The sequence below is a fragment of the Artemia franciscana genome, chromosome 8 (assembly GCF_032884065.1).
Source record: "Artemia franciscana chromosome 8, ASM3288406v1, whole genome shotgun sequence".
In the NCBI taxonomy this organism is placed as follows: Eukaryota; Metazoa; Arthropoda; class Branchiopoda; order Anostraca; family Artemiidae; genus Artemia; species Artemia franciscana.
In genome coordinates this window covers 51,218,231-51,237,583 of record NC_088870.1, presented here as the reverse complement: position 1 = coordinate 51,237,583, position 19,353 = coordinate 51,218,231, and the positions used below count along the sequence as shown (strand labels likewise).

General features: G+C 34.7%; 1 protein-coding gene across 2 annotated transcripts; it reads right to left on the bottom strand.

Moving 5' to 3' along the window:
- Positions 1-446: 446 nt before the first annotated feature.
- LOC136030545 (mitochondrial import receptor subunit TOM40 homolog 1-like) lies at positions 447-19,305 on the bottom strand. Of its 2 annotated transcripts, XM_065709596.1 has the most exons (6): positions 19,101-19,304; positions 15,404-15,663; positions 12,917-13,022; positions 3,302-3,433; positions 1,580-1,759; positions 447-733 (listed from the first exon to the last, which is right to left on the bottom strand). In XM_065709596.1, exons 1-6 carry the CDS (start codon positions 19,219-19,221, stop codon positions 594-596), a joined length of 939 nt encoding a protein of 312 aa, XP_065565668.1. In that variant the 5' UTR covers positions 19,222-19,304; the 3' UTR covers positions 447-593. The 2 variants fall into 2 exon arrangements, with proteins under 2 accessions (XP_065565668.1, XP_065565669.1); XM_065709597.1 differs by lacking the exon at positions 3,302-3,433 and having other exon boundaries at positions 19,101-19,305.
- Between the last annotated feature and the right edge of the window lie 48 nt (positions 19,306-19,353).

The window sequence follows — 19,353 nt, the reverse complement described above, 5'->3', positions numbered from 1 at the left end:
TTTTTTGGTAAACCAATATATTAACAAAAGTATTCAGATAGCCAAAAAACTTACCTTTGTAATCGTAATTTCATCCTGAATCTAAATATGACATTCGTTTTTATAATACAACTTTAACCTAACCTTTCTAACCTTGCCGACATCTATAGACCATATTATATAGTTTCCATGTATTTGCTGATTTTCGATTTTTTTCACCGTTGATTCAATTTACAGGTAAACCGGTTTTGACAAGATTTACGCTAACACAGGTATATAAGCCATCTAAAACAAGAGAAAAGGGTATTATCTTTGAGGGCCTGTAAAGGGATTAAATTTGTGACGGAAACGAATTTTCCGTTTTTCACTCACAACAGATTTTTCTTTTTCACTCACCTTCTAGCAATTTGCATATTCTGCCTGTTGTTTTATATACAAGTGAAAAAAAAATTTCATCAAAATAAGAGCAGTAGTAAAACATTTTTACTATAAAACATACCAATCATTGATGTTGACGGTTAAAACAAAATGACTCAATCATCCAGTGTCTGTAGTTTTTCAATTAAAACGAAGCCCCTAGTGCATTAATTCGCTATATGACACAAATTACAAAATTACCCAACCATCAATCCACAGCCTAACTGAAACTTATTTTCAACATGATTCAATCTACCACTTAATATAAATGTGAATGGAAGTGGCACCAACTTCCTTTCTAAGGCTATTCCAACGTTCCAGTTTGTGTCAACCATACCTGAAAAAAAGGGTCGACTAATAAAAACGAATCACAAAAGAAATACAAGCCAACGTGATTGAAAAATAATAGCCTGGGCTTAAAGATAAAGTTTTTCAACCATTAAATACCCCTCCCCCCGAAAATATTTTAGGACTGAACAAGATTTAAAATAAACACCAAATAATTATTTGTCATTTGAAAGAACAAAATACCTAAGTTGAAAAAAATAACAACAAACATAAGTTTATTTCTGCCATTATTACAATTAACAAAAATCAATATTTTTCTTTTTCGTTATTTTTAGTTTTTTTTCTATTTATTTTGATTAGTATTTGAATTTAATCTTTAATGAAAAAGACCTCCAATATGGTAGTAGCGAGCTTCAATTTAAAAAAGAGAAACACGTGGGGGGCGAAAATCAGCTTTAAATATGGCGACTAAAGTAGAATGTTTAGTTTTAAAGTGCATTTATCTTCGAGAAACAACAGACTGCTAATGTTTGAATTTTTGACTGTTTGGGCGCTTAATTCAAATAGTTTCAAGATGGGATTTATTTACGTTTACTATATTATTAAAGTGTCAACCTTGTAAATTAATGCTAAAAATTAATGCTTAAAATTAAATATTAAAAATATATAAAATAAGCATATAAAATGCTTAAAATTAATACTAAGAATACAAAGCCACTAAGCCTAGGAATAAGTGAAGATGAAAAGGTGACGTTAGGTAACGAAAATGTCTTTAAGGATAGTACCACAGAGATTAGTCTCATAGAGCAATACTATTTGAATTTCAAGTGAACAGGGGAAGGGTAACCCACAATTTTCCATAGGTTTCAATTACGATTTGGCAATATTCACTTACCACGTGCTGTAAGATTAATCTTTGGTAAATCAACTTGATATCCAATGGTTGCAACAGATTCTTGAGCTGGTATTCGTGTTTCCATTTCGACTCCAATTTGGAGCTGTTCGCTACATTTTTTATAATGAGATAAGTGGATGTTATTGAGTCCAATGGTGAAACAAGATTCTGTAGTGGGAGCTGAAGAAAGACAAAAATTAGTGTAATAATTACAGTAATGCATAATAAATATATTTTCTGTTAAAATTCAGTCATTTTTACTAATTATTCAACCTTTTTATACAGACAGATTTACTACCTGGTAGGCTCTTAAACATGTTTTTATATATATATATATATATATATATATATATATATATATATATATATATATATATATATATATATATATATATATATATATATATATATATATATATATATATATATATATATATATATATATATATATATATATATATATTTTCTTTTCTTGATTTTTACTACAGTCTCCCCTCCCCTCTCCAGTCCTGAACAGAAGAAGCCCGAGCAATTACTACAAGAATTCATACCAGTTATCTTAATAAAAATGTCACTAATTTGATGTTTGGAAATAAAACCAAGATTCATAATTATAAAGTTTCTCATGAAGAGTTACATTCCTTACCATTACTCCTTACCATTCAGGAGAAGTTACATTACTTACCACGCGTTGAAAGCTGTAGGTTCTTTGGCCTTTAGTCGGTTCCTTCGAGTTAAAAATATCCCTCACTCATGCACGCACCCATGAATTTTTTTGGGGGTGGGTGGAGGAGGGGAATGATTAAAAAATTCCTGGGTTCTTTTTGTCTCCTTTCTTATATTTTCCTTTTGTGATTTTTGTTGCAGTGAATGTTGTTATTTACACGACAAGCATTGTGCTTAACGTCATTTGAATTAATAAATAAACAATAAAATTAGATGGAAAAAAAAGCCTTTTCTCTGATTTTCTTTTTCTCCGGAAATTTTTAGATGGCGTCAAGGTTCGTCATGAGGTCAGGAGTTGACCCCACAATTTTTCTCAGAAGTTAAGTTCATTAAATCCTATTTGTTTTTTTTTTGTTTTTTTGATTTTAGCCTCGTTTGACTACTAATTCAGTACCATAGGTAAACATAGAGTTTACTTGTAAAAAACGTCGCAACTTGAATTTGTTCATTTAATTGGTTAATATTTCTCACAAAAGATCTATCATATTTAAATAAGGTAGAATCATTTGACTCCAGAAATCTAAAGATCCACGTACCCTGAAGTCTTAAATTTTAATCTATTACCATTATGAAACAACAAACCCCTGATAAAAAAAAAGAAAAAAGAAAGCGTTACAGCGTTGGTCTATAGCATAATTAAAGCAGTTGCTACAAGGCTTTTAATATACCCTATAACTCCTATTTATTCATAATGGCCAATGTAAACCAAAACCACCTAACTTTGTTTTGCTTCAATAACTCTCGGGTTTCACAGTAACGTTATATTTACCATGAAAAATCATTCAAACAATTTTTTACCGGCACTACACAATTATAATAAAAGCACATAAATTTTATTACTGGACTTCAGGACAGCTACATTTACCAACGCTGGAATTAATAGCCTAGACCTGAATTAATAATGAATCATCCATGTTCAGAATTAGATGAAATGCTAAAAGAAGAAACTTCTATAGCAAGAACTGAAAGTGAAAAAAAAGTAATTGAAAAACTAACTTGAATATTTGCCAACAAGTGAAAGGACAGCAATTTCTCCACCAGGAACTTGGCCCCCTTTTTGATACATTAATTCAGCCCCTAAAGCTAAATTTGGTGTCAACGATTGGAGGTACTGTCCAACTGCTATACCTACAATGGAAAATGAAAAAAAAAGTTAACCACTAACTGTATTATCACCTCCCTTTGATTATTTTTATAGCAAGTTCACATAAAACAACTATTGTATGTTCTATTTTGACAACATTGCAAGTCCTACATTTTGGGGCAGTAAAACCCTCATAGGAATAGAGATATCCTAATCCTAAAAACAATGTGTACTTTATATGACATCATTTATGTGGCATCTTTATATGACACGAACGGACATTGACCTTTTAATAAATTCAAAATTCGCGAGTTTAACACCGACCAAATATGGTCACAAAAACCAAGATTGGGATTGGTCTTTTCAAGGAGTCGCCGACTTTCGGAAATCACGTACGCCAGGTGGTGCGTACCAAGCAAGGTGAAAGTGCACCAAGCGTGACACCCTGAGATGTACACCAAGTGACCAAAAGCAGGCGATCCCTCGGGTCTTTTCACCCTGATCATATAGTTTCCACCAGGCCAGCACTATTGCTATTAAAGTTACCATCTGGCATCCAGACTACGAAATATCTCTAACTAGTGTCTCATTCTGACTCAAATATCCTTTATTAGGTGTTTCTGAATTTCCACGGCGACTCTCCAAACCTGGTTACCCAAGCACTCATCCCTTCTTACTCATAAAAGAAACTCTCAGAAAACCTTTCTGGGCCAGCCTTTCTGTGCTCAATCTTCTGACGTCTGCTTTCTAGCGTCCACACGAGCTAGGGACGAAAGATTCTAATCTGCAGCGTTCAATTTATGTTCTTGGGTAAATTTTTATTCTAAAATCAATATCAAGGTTTTTCTTTATTTGTTAAACATAGAATTTGTGTAATTAGACCCTGAATCAATTTCTGAAACAGAAATCCTACAAGTCCATCCTATACAGCTGATTTTGAATTAAAATCAAGTGGTCGTGGGCATCAAGCCATGGCTAATTGTAGAAAAAGCCAAGACAGATAGTCCGAGAGAATATGAGGCAAATCTGGCATAAGCCCTTTTAGAATTGTATAAAAATGATGCCATTTTATTTGTTGATAGTTAAGTCTATTTATCATCCGTCCTTACGTCATTCCTAGGGCAGAACTAATGTAGATAGTCATAGGACAACGGAAAGAAAGATTGGATTGATTTTGGGTTGACACGTGACGGACAATGTCCACTGGATTTGTATGATCTTAATCCTATACAGTTGCGTCCTTTGAGTAAATCCAGCTAGAATTTTGAAAACTTCGGTCTCATAGTGACTGCAGCTACACCTCCCCCCAAAACTTCCAATAATTTTTAACGCAAAGCGAATGCTTTAATATCATAACGTTTTTTTCGCTTGGTTAATTGAAATCTTGTTTATCCTTCAATTACATCTAGGTACTAGGCAGAAAAGGATATATTTATATATATGGTGCAGCTAGCCGCGATTTAGAAGACATTTCAATCCCATTCAAGTAGGATCACCATCAGTACATACACTGAATAAAACTCACCACAGTTAATTTTCTTAACTTAATTACAATTAAGTTTGTCAGTGGAAAAGGCCTCTGATTGGTCGGGAATGAAATCAATTTCAACCAATAAGTGGCTACATTTACTGATAAACTTAAGAAAATTAATTATAATAAATAATATTGAACAAGGGGATAATCTTTTACTAGGAGTTCTAAAATCTATACGCTCTTAAAAGAGTCATTGTGTTGCGAGAGCAACACTTTGGTTTTGTCCCAGCTTTTTTTTATTTTTTTTCCTATGCCGTCTATCTCAGCTTATTCCTGGAAACTGGTAAAGGTCTAACCTGTGCGGTTTTTACGGAAAGTGTGGACCTCAGGCCGGATTGATGAATATGACATTACATTTTGGAAAGCTCCGTAGAACTCTTGCCTGGGGCCAAAAAGGATGGTTTTTGCTTGTCCTCGAGCCAGAGCCTATGGTGTGCGAAGTGAAGTGGAGTTGTATAGCCTATGTCAGAAAGGAGTATCTGAAGTTGTGCAGCCAAGCTTTTGTTTCATCAAATCATGTTTCTGCTTTCGAGTGGAAAGCTCCGTTCTAGCAGGCACCAATTTCAAATTGAAGATGGACTAAAATCTATAAGTGTTAAATATATGCGGCAGTTTCCCGGCCCCACAGCCAATATATCTTCTTTGAGTGATAAATAGAAAAATTTACAGAAACAAAAAAGTGCGATTTTCCCACGGGTCCGAAAGTGCTGCCATCTATTGTTTCTACCCATTTCTGTTCGTGATTTCAGTTGACTTTACCATTCTTTTTTTTCTACTTGGGATTGCAATAGAGAAATGGTATCAGATATGCCTCTTAAAGACATGTAGGGAACTTGTAAGTAATAATCGGCTGTTAGGCTACAATCATCTTCAGAGATGAGGGGTTTGCAACTTTTGGTAGTTGGTGTATCCATTTATTTGTTTCCGGTAAACTTGATGTCTACCATGGGAAAGGAACTTGTAAATAAGAATCTGTTGTATGCTGTTAGCTCATAATCATCTTCGGCAATGAAGGGTTTGCAACTTTTGCTAGTTGGTGTACGTATTATTTGTTTTCGCTGTATTTGATGGTTAGATCAATTTAGTTCAAGACATGTAGGGGACTTGTAAGTAATAATCGGCTGTTAGGCTACAATCATCTTCAGCGTTGAGGGGTTTACAACTTCTACTAGTTGCTGAACCCATTTATTTGTTTCCGGTAAAGTTAACGTCTATCACGGGAAAGGGACTTCTAAATAAGAATCGGTTCGCTTCGGGCTAGAAATTTGTACAGTTTGGTACACGTTGTATTCAATCTCTGTAAATCTGACAGAATTAAATGTTTACACAACGAGTACAAACGATAACGTAAAACAATAAGATAGTTTCAAAATAATTAGTACAGTCTCATGTATGGTATTTCGATCATGAAAAGTAACGGATAGCTTCATAATACCAACTAGATCGTATAAGATATTGTTCCAAGTTTTTATCCGTCACAATGTCTACGATTGAACAGGATAAGGTTCAACTGGCTGCAGACTCAATTTAGTCCCTTCTCCCGATATTCTTTTGCAGTTGTTTTTTCAACGCTGAAGAATTTGACCATGTGATTACTGGTCGTGTTCTGCTTTGAATATGCCGTTTTGAATGCTTTGATAGTTTTGACAACTTCAGCATTTAACAGATAGCAAAGAAACAAAACCAAAGTTCTGCTCTCGCAACACTTTAATCGGCGAAGCCGGACAAAGGTTGCCGCAACACTTCACGTTGCCCAGGCAACGTAGGTCAAGTTTTTTTTAATGTTATCAAAATATCTACCAGAAGGGATTGTCCAGTCTCAAGTGAAGTATGTGCCAGCATCCTGATTGGACATTTAAATTCTGTAGGGGGATGAGATCTCTAAAGTCCTACCAACAAGACATCTACCACGAACGGTGACTCACCATAACTTTTTTTAGAAAGAACGGAAGAGATGGATGGGGGGGGGGGAAATTTCAGTTCTCCTAATTAAGACCTCTATAAAAAAATAATGTTGGGGATCAACCAAAGTTGATGGTAAGGGAAAGTAAAGTAAGTCTGTACTACTTTATTGCTAAAAGATCGGCACCATTACGTATTCAGGCTTAGGAGTCGGGATAATAGGTGTAGGATAATAGGTATTAGGAGTAGGCTATATTTAGTTGTTGGTCGAGTAAAACAAGAGTTAAGAGCTCATATGGCACTTGTGACGAGGCCGGAAGAGCCAAGAGCTTATATGGCTGGCACGTACGGTGGAGGGGGGCTTTGGGCCCGCCACCCCCCCCCCAAAAAAAAAAAAAAATTCCCCATGGTTTCTTGGGATTTCTGGCAAAAGTAGGATATTTATTAAGAATCTAGATAGATGTGTGAAGCCTTTTTAGGGGATTTTACGGCAACCATGCAATTATCCAGTCAAGTCACTGCCCAATCATTAACCCATTTTACCTAAATTCTTACCGTATTTGAAGTAATTAGCAATTGTATTGTTATTTTTTTTGTAACGAGAGTTTGCTTTCCACAGCAAAATAGAATTATCCTTGATATTAGGGCGTTTATTCCCCCTTTTCAGGATAAAGTATGGCTTTTAATGGACAAATTTTGGAAACTATCATTTTTCATTAAAATCTACGTTTTTGCATAGAAGAACTACCCCCCACAGCACCCATATTGCACTGTTAACCCGAAAATTCCCTTTCAGTGGTATATAATAGATTAATCACTGGTTCTAAATCGCTATAAACATAACCTGAGCCTAAAACGTACTTTTGAGGCTTCAGTCTTCTTCCCCCCATCCGCTACAATGCTACAGACTAAAGTCAATCTGTATTTTCCGATATACGTGCTTTTTGCATTACTGAATAAAAAAGATCTACTTTATATTTGCTGTTTCGAAGGTTTTGTCCCCCCCCCCCAAAAAAAAAAAAAAATCCTGCGTACGTGCCTTTTATATGGTATATGGTATGAGTTCTAGCAGAATTAAAGCAAAGTAATTTGTTTTCAAATATCCAGAACGACTAAAGCAATTAAAGGACAAAAATTGGATATTCCACATAAAGTGTTAAACAGGAAAAAAAAGAAATTGCAGAGGAAAACCATTGAAGTAAATTTAACAAGAGCTAAGAGCTCATATGGCACTTGTGGCGAGGCGAGAAGAGCTAAGAGCCAAGAGATCATATGGTATGAGCTCTAACAAAATTCTATGAATCAATAGATTGGTTTAAAAAGGAAAATAAGAGGCTTAATGCCGGTCAGGATTTAAAATAAGAGCTCTGAGTCAAGATGTCCTTCTAAATATCAAAATTCATTAAGATCCGATCACCCACTCGTAAGTTATAAATAACTAATTTTTCCTCTCCCTTTAGCCCCCCAGATGGTCGAATCTGGGAAAACGACTTTATCAAGTCAAATTGTATAGCTCCCTGACACGCCTATCAATTTTCATCGTCCTAGCATGTCCAGAAGCACCAAACTCGCCAAATCACTGAACCCCTCCCCCAAAGAGAGCGAATCTAGTACGATTCTGTCAATCACGTATCAAGAACATCTGTTTATTCTATCCACCAAGCTTCATCCTAATTCCTACACTCCAATTGTTTTTCCAAGATTTCCCCCTCCAACTCCCCCCAATGTCAAACGACCTGGTCGGGATTTGAAATAAGAGCTCTGATCATGAATTCTTTCTAAAAATCAAATTTCATTAAGATCCGATCATCTATTCGTAAGATAAAAATACCCCAATTTTCACATTTTCCAAGAATTCCGGTTTCCCCCTCCAACTCCCCCAACGTCACAGGATCTGGTCGGAATTTAAAATAAGACCTTTAAAACACAAGATCCTTTTAAATATCAAATTTCATTAAGACCTGGTCACCCTTTCGTAAGTTACAAATACCTAAATTTTCAAAATTACCCCCCCCCCTCCAATTCCACCAAAGAGAGCAGATCCGGTCCAGTTATGTCAGTCACGTATCTTAGACAGGTTTTTATTCTTCCCATCCAGTTTCATCCTGATCTCACCGCTTTAAGTATTTTCTAAGATTTCCGGTCCCCCCAACTGCCCCCCCCCAAATTACGCTTGATCCAGTTGAGATTTAATATAAGAAATCTGAGTTACGAGGTCCTCCAAAGGACCTGCAGTCCTTTGAGTCTGCAAGGCTATCAAAATATTCAACACCCGACTTTAGAATAATATCAAAAATGATTACCTTGCCCTTTTGAATTATCGATACCGTTCTTTATAGGTAGGAATTTTTTCATACATTTCAGTTACAATTTTATCCTTATCTTTTGACATAGATTCTTTGAATGACCTGCTCATTAAATTCATGGAAAACGTTTTAAATACGTATTTAAATTGCGCATTTGAAAAGGCGGCCTTTGAAACAGGTGAGCAATAACTGGGGTCCGCGTTGTCTGTGCCCAAAGGACATGGGAACAAATTAAAAGTCAATAGCTAAGTTCATGAATGTAAAATCATCATTGATGACTGGAACAGTTACATCCGCAGGACTTTGCTTCTTAGGGAATTCCAATTTCGTCAGCAATAGTTACAGCTTAGGGGTATAAGCCTAGAGAAGGAAACATGTTAAGAAAACATTTCATAATACCCACAATAGCTGTAGCTAACACCTTTTGCATGGATCCCCCCTATACTTTACCACCAACCCACCTTCCCCTAAAAAGCAAATATATAGTCCAAATTATATAAAACCAATGCATTCTGTCACACATCACTTGTTTTCCGGTTCTTCTTTTAAACAGTTAATTCAATTAATAAGTTCAAGGTATGAAACAAGAGAGACGCGTTGGGAGATTAGAGGGGAAATATATAATTTCGACTGTATATTTACACATTAAGGGGGGAGGGTAAAATATAGGGAGTTCCATGCAAAATCTGTTTGCTACAATTGTTATGCATATTGTATTCTTATCATGCTTCCTTCTCAAACATGTTTCCTTCTTAACTAGTAAGTTAAAAATACCTCATTTTTCTAATCTTTCAGAATTAACCCTCGCCCCCACTCCCCCAAAGAGAGCGGATCCGTCCCGGTTATGTCAATCACGTATCTAGGACTTGTGCTTATTTTTCCCACCAAGTTTCATCCCGATCCCTCCACTACAAGCGTTGTCAAAATTTTAGGTCCCCCCTCAATTCCCCCCAATGTCACCGGATCCAGTCAGGATTAAAAATAAGAGCTCTGAGACACGATATACTTCCAAACTTCAAATTTTATTAAGATCCGATCACTCCTTCGTAAGTTAAAAATACCTCATTTTTCTAATTTGTGCAGAATTAACCCTCCCCAACTCCCCCAAAGAGAACGGATCCGTTGCGGTTATGTCAATCACGTATCTAGGACTTGTGCTTATTTTTCCCACCAAGTTTCATCCCGATCCCTCCACTCTAAGCGTTTTCCAAGATTTTATGCCCCCCCCCCTCAATTCCCCCAATGTCACCAGATCCAGTCGGGATTTAAAATAAGAGCTTTGAGACACGATATCCTTCCAAATTTCATTGAGATCCGATCACTCCTTCGTAAGTTACAAATACCTCATTTTTTCTATTTTTTCAGAATTAACCCTAGCCCCCCCCCAACTCCCCAAAACAGAGAAGATCCGTTCCGGTTATGTCAATTATGTACCTAGGACCTGTGCTTATTTTTCCCACCAAATTTCATCCCGATCCCTCCACTCTAAGTGTTTTCCAAGTTTTAGGTTTCCCCCTCCCAACTCCCCGCCCCCGTCACCAGATCCGGTCGGGATTTAAAATAAGAGCTCTAAGACACGATATCCTTCTAAACATCAAATTTCATTGAGATCTGATCACCCGTTCGTAAGTTGAAAATACCTCATTTTTTCTAATTTTTAAGAATTACCCCCCCCCCCACTAGCCCAAAGAGAGCGAATCAGTTCCGATTATGTCAATCATGTATCTGGGACTTGCGCTTATTTTTCCCATCAAGTTTCATCCCGATCCCTCCACTCTAAGTGTTTTCCAAGATTTTAGGTTTCCCCCCTCCAACTCCCCCCAATGTCATCAGATCCGGTCGGGATTTATAATAAGAGCTCTGAGACACAATATCATTCCAAACATCAAATTTCATTAAGATCCAATCACCCGCTCTTAAGTTAAAAATACTTCATTTTTTCTATTTTTGCCGAATTAACCGCCCCCCCCCAGATTGTCAAATCGGGAAAACGACTATTTCTAATTTAAGATGGTCCGGTCCCTGATACGCTTGCCAAATTTCATCGTCCTAGCTTACCTGGAAGTGCCTAAAGTAGCAAAACCGGGACTTTAGGTTTCCCTCCTCCAACTCCCCCCAATGTCATCAGATCCGGTCGGGATTTAAAATAAGAGCTCTGAGACACAATATCATTCCAAACATCAAATTTCATTAGGATCCAATCACCCGCTCATAAGTTAAAAATACTTCATTTGTTCTATTTTTTGCGAATTAAACGGCCCCCCACTCCCCCCCCCAGATGGTCAAATCGGGAAAACGACTATTTCTAATTTAAGCTGGTCCGGTCCCTGATACGCTTGCCAAATTTCATCGTCCTAGCTTACCTGGAAGTGCCTAAAGTAGCAAAACCGGGACGGACAGACCAACCGACAGACAGACTGACAGAATTGGCGATTGCTATTTGTCACTTGGTTAATACCAAGTGCCATAAAAACTATAAAAACCATGAAAATTTAAATACCATCAAAAACCATGGACAAAATTTAAAAACCATCAAAAACCATGAACATTTAAAAACCATAAAAAACCATGAAAATTTAAAAACAATCAAAAACATCAGTAAAATTTAAAAACCATCAAAAACCATCAATAAAATTTAAAAACCAACAAAAACCATGAATACTTAAAAACTATCAAAAACCGTCAATAAAATTTACCTTTTTGTTAATTTAGACTTTTCATTTTATAAGACCTCATCTTAATTCTAAAGAGTATGGAAACTTATAAGAATAAAAACTGGGGCAAGAGTCGAAAAGAAATTGCCCCGTCATCTAGCATGCTAGCCATATAGAAATGCCAGTTAAACAGTTTCCTGTTTAGTGACTTCTTAAAGGATTTGACTGTTTCCACTAACACTGTCTTCTCAGAGAGTGAGTTCCAACATAACACCGTGAGAATTTTATTAATGTTTCCTTTTTATTTTGCTTACAAAAAAAAACAAACTTATCAGCCCATCTTTCTTCAGATGTTAAGCAAATAGGAATTGGTGCTAAAATAAAAATCATAATGTGAATGCCTCTTTGTGAAAGACAGAATGTGAGAGCACTGAATGCCACTGGAAGATTTTCATTCTTTTCATCAAAATTTGTAAAAAAAAATTCTTTTCAATACTTGAGCTATAATTCAATATTCAAAATATCACCCATTCAATTAAAAGAAATGGTCAGCATTTCAAGGAATCTACAAGACCCGGTGTCTTGTAGATAGAGAGTCATTACACAGAGACCAGCTACAAGAGATTAAAGGAGAACCTTTCAACATGGCTGACATACCTATATTTTAAGAAAAAAAAATGCAGTTATCCCACTCCTAAGCAAAATTACACCCACCCGTGTACACCCATCCATTGCCTTACCTTAAAGTAAAAAAAAAAATTTATCCCTAAATACCAAGAAAAAATAACAACCCACCACAATAGATTTCTCCCATACTCTTCAAAAATTACATCTTCTTTCATATACAACTGTCCATTTTAATGTTTTTTTTTTTACTTAGTCTTGATGTTTTACTTTTTCCTTTTATTTCGCCAAAACTTCACTTCACCCCTTGGCCCAGGATCCAGTCTTACTTATGTCTGTGGCTTTTTTTTTTCACTGTTTCTATATGTTTATTTTAACAAAAAAAAAAAAGCTAATTCGGGCCACCAGGCCTTGAAATAGTTCATTTTAAGCAGTCAATCATATCGAATCTTAGCATAGCACATTCAGAAAAAAAGAAGAAAAAAGAAACAGACATAATTAATTTACCTGAGCCATTAACAACATCAGGGTTCGCAACTGTAATTGCAGTTGAATAATCATTGCTTTTATACTCTGTAGAAAATTGAGTCGCAACAAATTTATTCTGCTGCACCTAAAAAGAAAATAATTACAAATATTATTAATCAAATAATATTATATTAAACAAATCAATATTTTCTATTCAATAAATAACAATGACAGATTACCAAACACCATTCTTGTCAGCTAACCATCTAGGGCTGAACAAAAAGCAAGTTGCCCCCAAATAGGACAGGAAGAGGTAGTAAGGAAAGATTTAAGGAAAGAACTGGAACTTCCTGGGTGTAAAGAGAGAGGATTTCCGTAAATTGGGATGGAGGAGGGGCGTGCGCAGCTATGTTGGCCCCAGGCCGTTTGGTTCTGCAGTGAAACGTTCAAAATTTTAGAAGAAAAACAGAAAGTACAATAAAAGTGGTAAGAGAAGTAATCAGTTTAAAGTAATCAGTTAAAATAGTTAAATAATAATAACTAACCAGTTAATATAAGTAATTACGTTAATATAAGTTAAAATCAATTTTAAAATTGAAAAAAAAAAACAAAACAACAACAACTCTTGAATCTGTGCTTTCCGTTGTTGGAGTTCCACTCTTTAAAAATATGTCTTCAAAGGAGATCATTCAATATCCTTTTTACATATTTAATACATAAATTTATATATTTATCTATGAATAGACATGAAATTATTTCTGTATAATAAGCCAACGTAAGTCCTCAAAAATAACCTCAAATAGTAACTTCAAAAAATGAGCCTTTTCCATAAAAAGCTCACAAAAACAGCAAAAAACATGACCTTTTACTTCTGTTGTGCAACAAAACTGTGCAATGAAATAGGAAGCAAATACATATTGTTGATTCAAACGTGTGGCTTAAATGGGTGTTTTTTACCTTTCACTGAGGGACCAATATGAACATACATGTATTTACATATCTAAATAAACCTACATATATTTAATAAATAGTGGCCTATATATAATTACTTATATATGTTTGTTATTTATCTAAGTTTAATATATTCTAAATCAGTTAATAGAACTACTACCACAGAAATAAACACACGAATATACTCATTCACATCTCTGATTTTTTTTTTTTCTCAGATGGACTGTATGCTTTACAAACAAAAATGAACAAATAAAACATGCATGAGCAACAGAGCCATTCCAAGAATTAGTGGTGTACAGGAAAAAATTGATTTCAGTACCCCCCCCCCCCCCCCGACTCAAAAATGAGAAAAACAAACTGAATCATAGTGAAAAATTGATATAAGTTGGTGATAGATAACATTATAGTAACATACTTTAAAGGGTTTTCTGGGTAGCAATGACAAGGTAGTTTGTTCTGAACTAGTCCTACTAAAAAAAAGTCAATGCTTTTTCCTGTGCTATGTTACATCTTAATAAAAACTCATGTCAACTTCTTTATTTTCTTTGCAAAAGTTTATGCATATATATATACACACTATCTTTATAAGTGAGCAATAATTGAGCATGTATTTTTTTTTCTTGAAATGGGCTCCATATTTTTTTGGGGGGAAAATTTATATCCTGGGATATTCTGGCCTTAAAAACAACAATCAAGATAGGTGAGAAGTTTGAGGAAATTCGTTTAAGGGCCTTAATTTCGGACAGAAATATTTATGTGAGTGATATTATTGTTACATAAATTAGTATTGCAATGATATTGTCACACTTATGTGGAAAAATTAAAGATTTTCATGCATAGAAATTGCTTAAAGAGAAAAAAAAAACTGGCAATTACAGAACTATTTGTAAATATTTCAACAAAAGATTACAACAATTCAAAAAAATTAAAAAGAATTCCAAAAATTTGAAGCTCAGTGGAAATTGAAAAGACATTAAATTGCATAAAAAGCAGAAAAATTAATCCCACCCAAAGGGGAAGACTTAAAGTTTCAGAGCAATGCTAGGCTCTAACTAATAATTAACAAGCCGTCTTATTAGCCACAACTTGGTCCATCTGTAGAAGCAAATTAGCTAACCCTTTCTCTGTCACTGACATTGCTGTAACAGAGACAAAGAGAGAGGAGTATGGGGTTTAGCCCCTCCCCCCAAAAACTGTCTGAATCATGAATTGGTCATACAATGTAGACAAAAAGACTTTTTGTCTTAAAAGATTAAGATAAGAAGTATTCCTCTGACTTGAAAATTGTTTTAAAATAGAGGTAAAGAATTTTAATCCCCCTAAATAAAAATTCTTTTAGTACCCATTCCTTTATGCAAAGTTATATGGTAACACAATCAGCCCCAGAACTAAGATCCCAGAAACATTCCCAGGTGTTGTTAAGCTTGTACTTGCAATAAACTAAAAGCTCTTTAGAGATGATGGCTAAGGAAAATTATTAGATGGATAATTAAGTCACCAAATTTAGCAAATTCCATGCATTGATATTAAGGCTCTTTTACTTCCAGAAGTGAAAAAAAGCCGACAACAAACCTGGGAAACGAGTCTCATTTTTATGTTGTTCCACCCATGGATTATATTTGCACTAAGGTCTCCATCAGGATCAATCTCACCAAGTAGTATAGGGTAGGCTTCCCCTGGTCCAATAATGTTTGTACCCACATATGTTGCACCAAACTTATAGGTACTTGGCACTGTGGAACTTAATGACATGGTATGAGAGATCTGAAAGTGATTACTCAATCCTTTGCTGATGAGAAGTTTTGCTCCTTCAAAGTTTGAAGGCTGAACATCTGAAATCATAAAAATTGAGCTATTTACTGACTAAAAGTTTAGATAAATTGAACACCCTTTTTTTTAACTTGTTAAGTACACAAAAAATATGAAGATCTTCTTTCCTCACCTAAAATATAAACAACTGTGTATTTTTTTTATAATTCTAAATATTTCACATCACACATTTGGATTAATCTATAGTTAAAAGGGGTGTTGTTCCAATAACTATCCCTATAAATCTTTCTAGTGTATTTGAGACATAATAATACATTTTGCATTTTTTTTTGAAGTTAGAGAAGTATTAAAAAAGAGTTTTTAGATTCTACATTATAAACCTCCAAGCTGATGTCCATGGCCTTTGTCCATGAGGATGGGCTCCCGGTTCTAGTTATTTGGTTTAAACAGGGGTCAGTGGAATGACTTTGTGGGCAGAGCCAGATTCAATCCAGCACTAAATGGGTACTTGGAGAAATCTGAGAAAGGTAAACAGCTGAAGTAGCCATCAAAAAGGATATCACACTTATAGTATTTTCATTTCATTTGTCTGGTTGACTTTTGAAATATGAAAGTGTTACATAGCGGCTCATTTTCATAATTTAAAGCTAAGCTAATCAAAATATAAAGTTGATTTATCCTACACTTTTTGGCTTGTTATTAGTATTTTTATTTGTAGGTTTTCAGTGTCCTTTTTTCAAATATTTTAATCTAACTTCATCTATTTAGGTAAAAGAAAAAGATCAAATGCTAATTATCAACTACAGCTATTGCATATTTCAAAGGAGAAGTAGGTGCAATATTATGGTATTAAATACTGCACTGATGCTGAATAACTGATGGTTTTGAAAGGTCTCAGACCAGTTACACAATGCATGCTAAAATTTATATGGATATCGAGGGCATAAATTGATAGAAAGGTTTACCAAAGAATAAAATGAAAAAAAAAAACAACAAAAAAACAAGTTTTGTGTACTTTTCAGTATTATTTTTTTTATTATTTATTATAATTTTTAGTATTTTTCAGCATTCTTTGAAATTTCTGTTTTTGACACTGAAGATGTAGTGAACGTTAGTTCTACATGTTTACCATATTTTTTAATATGATTTGAAGTTTATTGTTTATGTAACCTTCTAAGCCCTAGGAATAAGAAACAAATAAATAGAAATAATAGCTTGGTAATAAATCCCAGTTGTATGTTGTTGACCCTGGACTCATTCCTGAAAATTTCATTGACCTAACTCCACCACTTTCAATGGTAACAAGAATTCCATGTCCTTTAGTGTGATGATGTCTGGTGCCATGACTGTTACTGGAGATTGTTGAGTTTTCTTGTAAGTCAATATCACATCACTTTTTGTACATCAGCAAATCCTTTACTCAGTAAAGCATTAGTTGTTCATAATTCTACAAATTTAGGGAAATATTATGAGTCTGCTTATTTGAATCAATATTACTGATATATGTTACACAAACTGCAAAGCAATAATTTAGGTATATTTTAAGGTTCATCTTTGCTCTTTCAGTTCATCAGATAAGCAATGTTTTGTATTTAACTTTTTTTTTAGATACAAATGAATTACTTAAAAAAAATTTATAGAGTGGAATTCTACCAGTAGAAAGTGGAGACTGTAGTTGATTTTGCAATTTTGAGCTAATTATTTCTCAAACCACTTGAATAGTTCATGCATAATTGGAATCATGGAATCATAGATAATTTGCCTGAAGAAATATATGCAATTTGTGGTAATTTTCTTTAGATTCTTATTCTTTCTCTTTTTTCATCAAAAGCTCTATTTTTACAGCATTTTTTTTCTTATTTTGGACATACTTCTGTCAAGGCTAGAATTCAATATCTGTGCCCCTTTAGTTTATTACAAGTGGCTTCTATTTTGACACCACTAACAGAATGGAGTTGCAAAGGTGTTGTCATCTTCCTGTGCAGCCCTAATTGCTCTGTGCAACAAAACTCTAATGGAAGGCTGCTGGCTGTCATGGAATGGTGGAATATGAGTGTTGTGGGATGTGAGTGTCATGGAATGGTGGGATATGTGTGTTGTAGAATTCCCTATTATGTAAATAACAGGTGTACTATAATAAACACCATGTCTAACACTCTAATGCCTTTTCTTGCAATCAAAAATCAATCCTTATGATATTGGTCAAATTAAAGCATCCTTTCTCTAAGCTTCATCTTGGATCTTTTCTAAATTACTATATTATATAACTAAATAAATAATTAAATAGACTTTACCACAAAAACCTACTTTTATAGTTGTATTGAAAACTTCATGGGGAAAATTTTGTTCAAGAATTGGTCAATGAATAGCCAATGCATCAGATGAGGAGAGTTTTTTTTTACCAAAAAGACCAGAGAAAACAACATGATTAAGAAAGACCAAAAACCTGTTTGAAGAGAAAAAGACTTCAATTCTGATTCTAGGTGAGCTTTTCACAATGTCTGTATTCCAATTGGTTGAATAGTTAGTTCAAATTTATAAACTATTTTTGTTTGCTCTTCCAGGCTTCAGGCTGAATAAATTTTCAATAAATATATAACATAGTCCTTGCTCTGCTGCCTACAGGGCTCATGGACTAATTTGCTTCACTCTATGGGTAACATTCACTTGTGAGAATCACTATTCAACCAAATTTGTTTCACCAAGGTCTTCCTATGGCCAACAAATCTTTTAAAACAAATTTAATCTCAAACTGAAAAACTGTAAAATCTCCATTACATCAGAAGGTATTTGTTCACATCAACAAGATATAAACATAATATTTAACTAATCACCCTAATACCTGCAGTGCTCATGGACTAACATGCTTAACTTTATAGGTAATGTTACCTATAGGTAAGCAAAATCAGATGTTTGTCTTGTTCAAGAGTGGATAATTAGCATTAATGGATACATATGTTTTTTAATTAGGCTATCTTTCAACTTACTACTATACAGAAATTGGGCCTATCAATGATGACTAGAAATAGTATTTTGAATATAATTTCATTCATACTGTTCAACCTCAACATTTCCCTTGGCTTCAAAACCCTGCCCACTTTATGCATTTTTGGTTTGCCCCATGGAGGAGGAGGATCAACCAGAAATGGATGTGCTTCTAGAACTAGCATTTGTGAGTGCTCTAAACTGGAAACTATGCTGCTTTACACCATAGTTTCCAGCTTAGAGCACTTGTGATGAAACTAAACATTTACCCCTCAAAAGATTTACCAATATGTTTGGAGAGAGTAGGCCTACCAATGATAATTTTTTTGAAAGTATCTCCCTCAAAAGAACTGTAACTCTTAAGTGCTGCCAAGCAGATGTGACCAGTGAGCCACATAGCATACACCCTGGAACTACCTTAAAACTCAAGAATTTCTTTGGCTGGACACTAGCACTTAATTGTTGGCCCTAAATCAAGCAGAACCCAATGGCACTTCAGGTTTGGGCAGCCTACCTTTGCACTTCTTATGGAGCTCTTCAACTGTTCCAGGATTTGTCGAGTCAGATTTTTTGTCTTTTGCATCTGCAACTTCGACCACTGGCATCGATGGAGAAGCTGCCATGACGTTTCCCATCTTAGAAGACTAGGCTATTTTTTTTTTTGAATCTGCGTGGATTTGTGATGATTTTACCGATTACGAGTTTAATTGAGATTGCGTTTCGAAAACACGTATAAAAACAGAAGTAAATTTAAATTATATAACAGT

Bases quoted from the DNA above. Each gene is read 5' to 3' on its own strand.
- LOC136030545 (XM_065709596.1), bottom strand. From the start codon at position 19,221: ATGGGAAACGTCATGGCAGCTTCTCCATCGATGCCAGTGGTCGAAGTT. The intron at 15,664-19,100 runs GTAGGCTGCCCA...TTATGATTTCAG, and splicing joins GCTCCATAAGAAGTGCAAAG to ATGTTCAGCCTTCAAACTTT. The intron at 3,434-12,916 runs GTAAATTAATTA...TTTCCATTGTAG, and splicing joins TGATGTTGTTAATGGCTCAG to GTATAGCAGTTGGACAGTAC.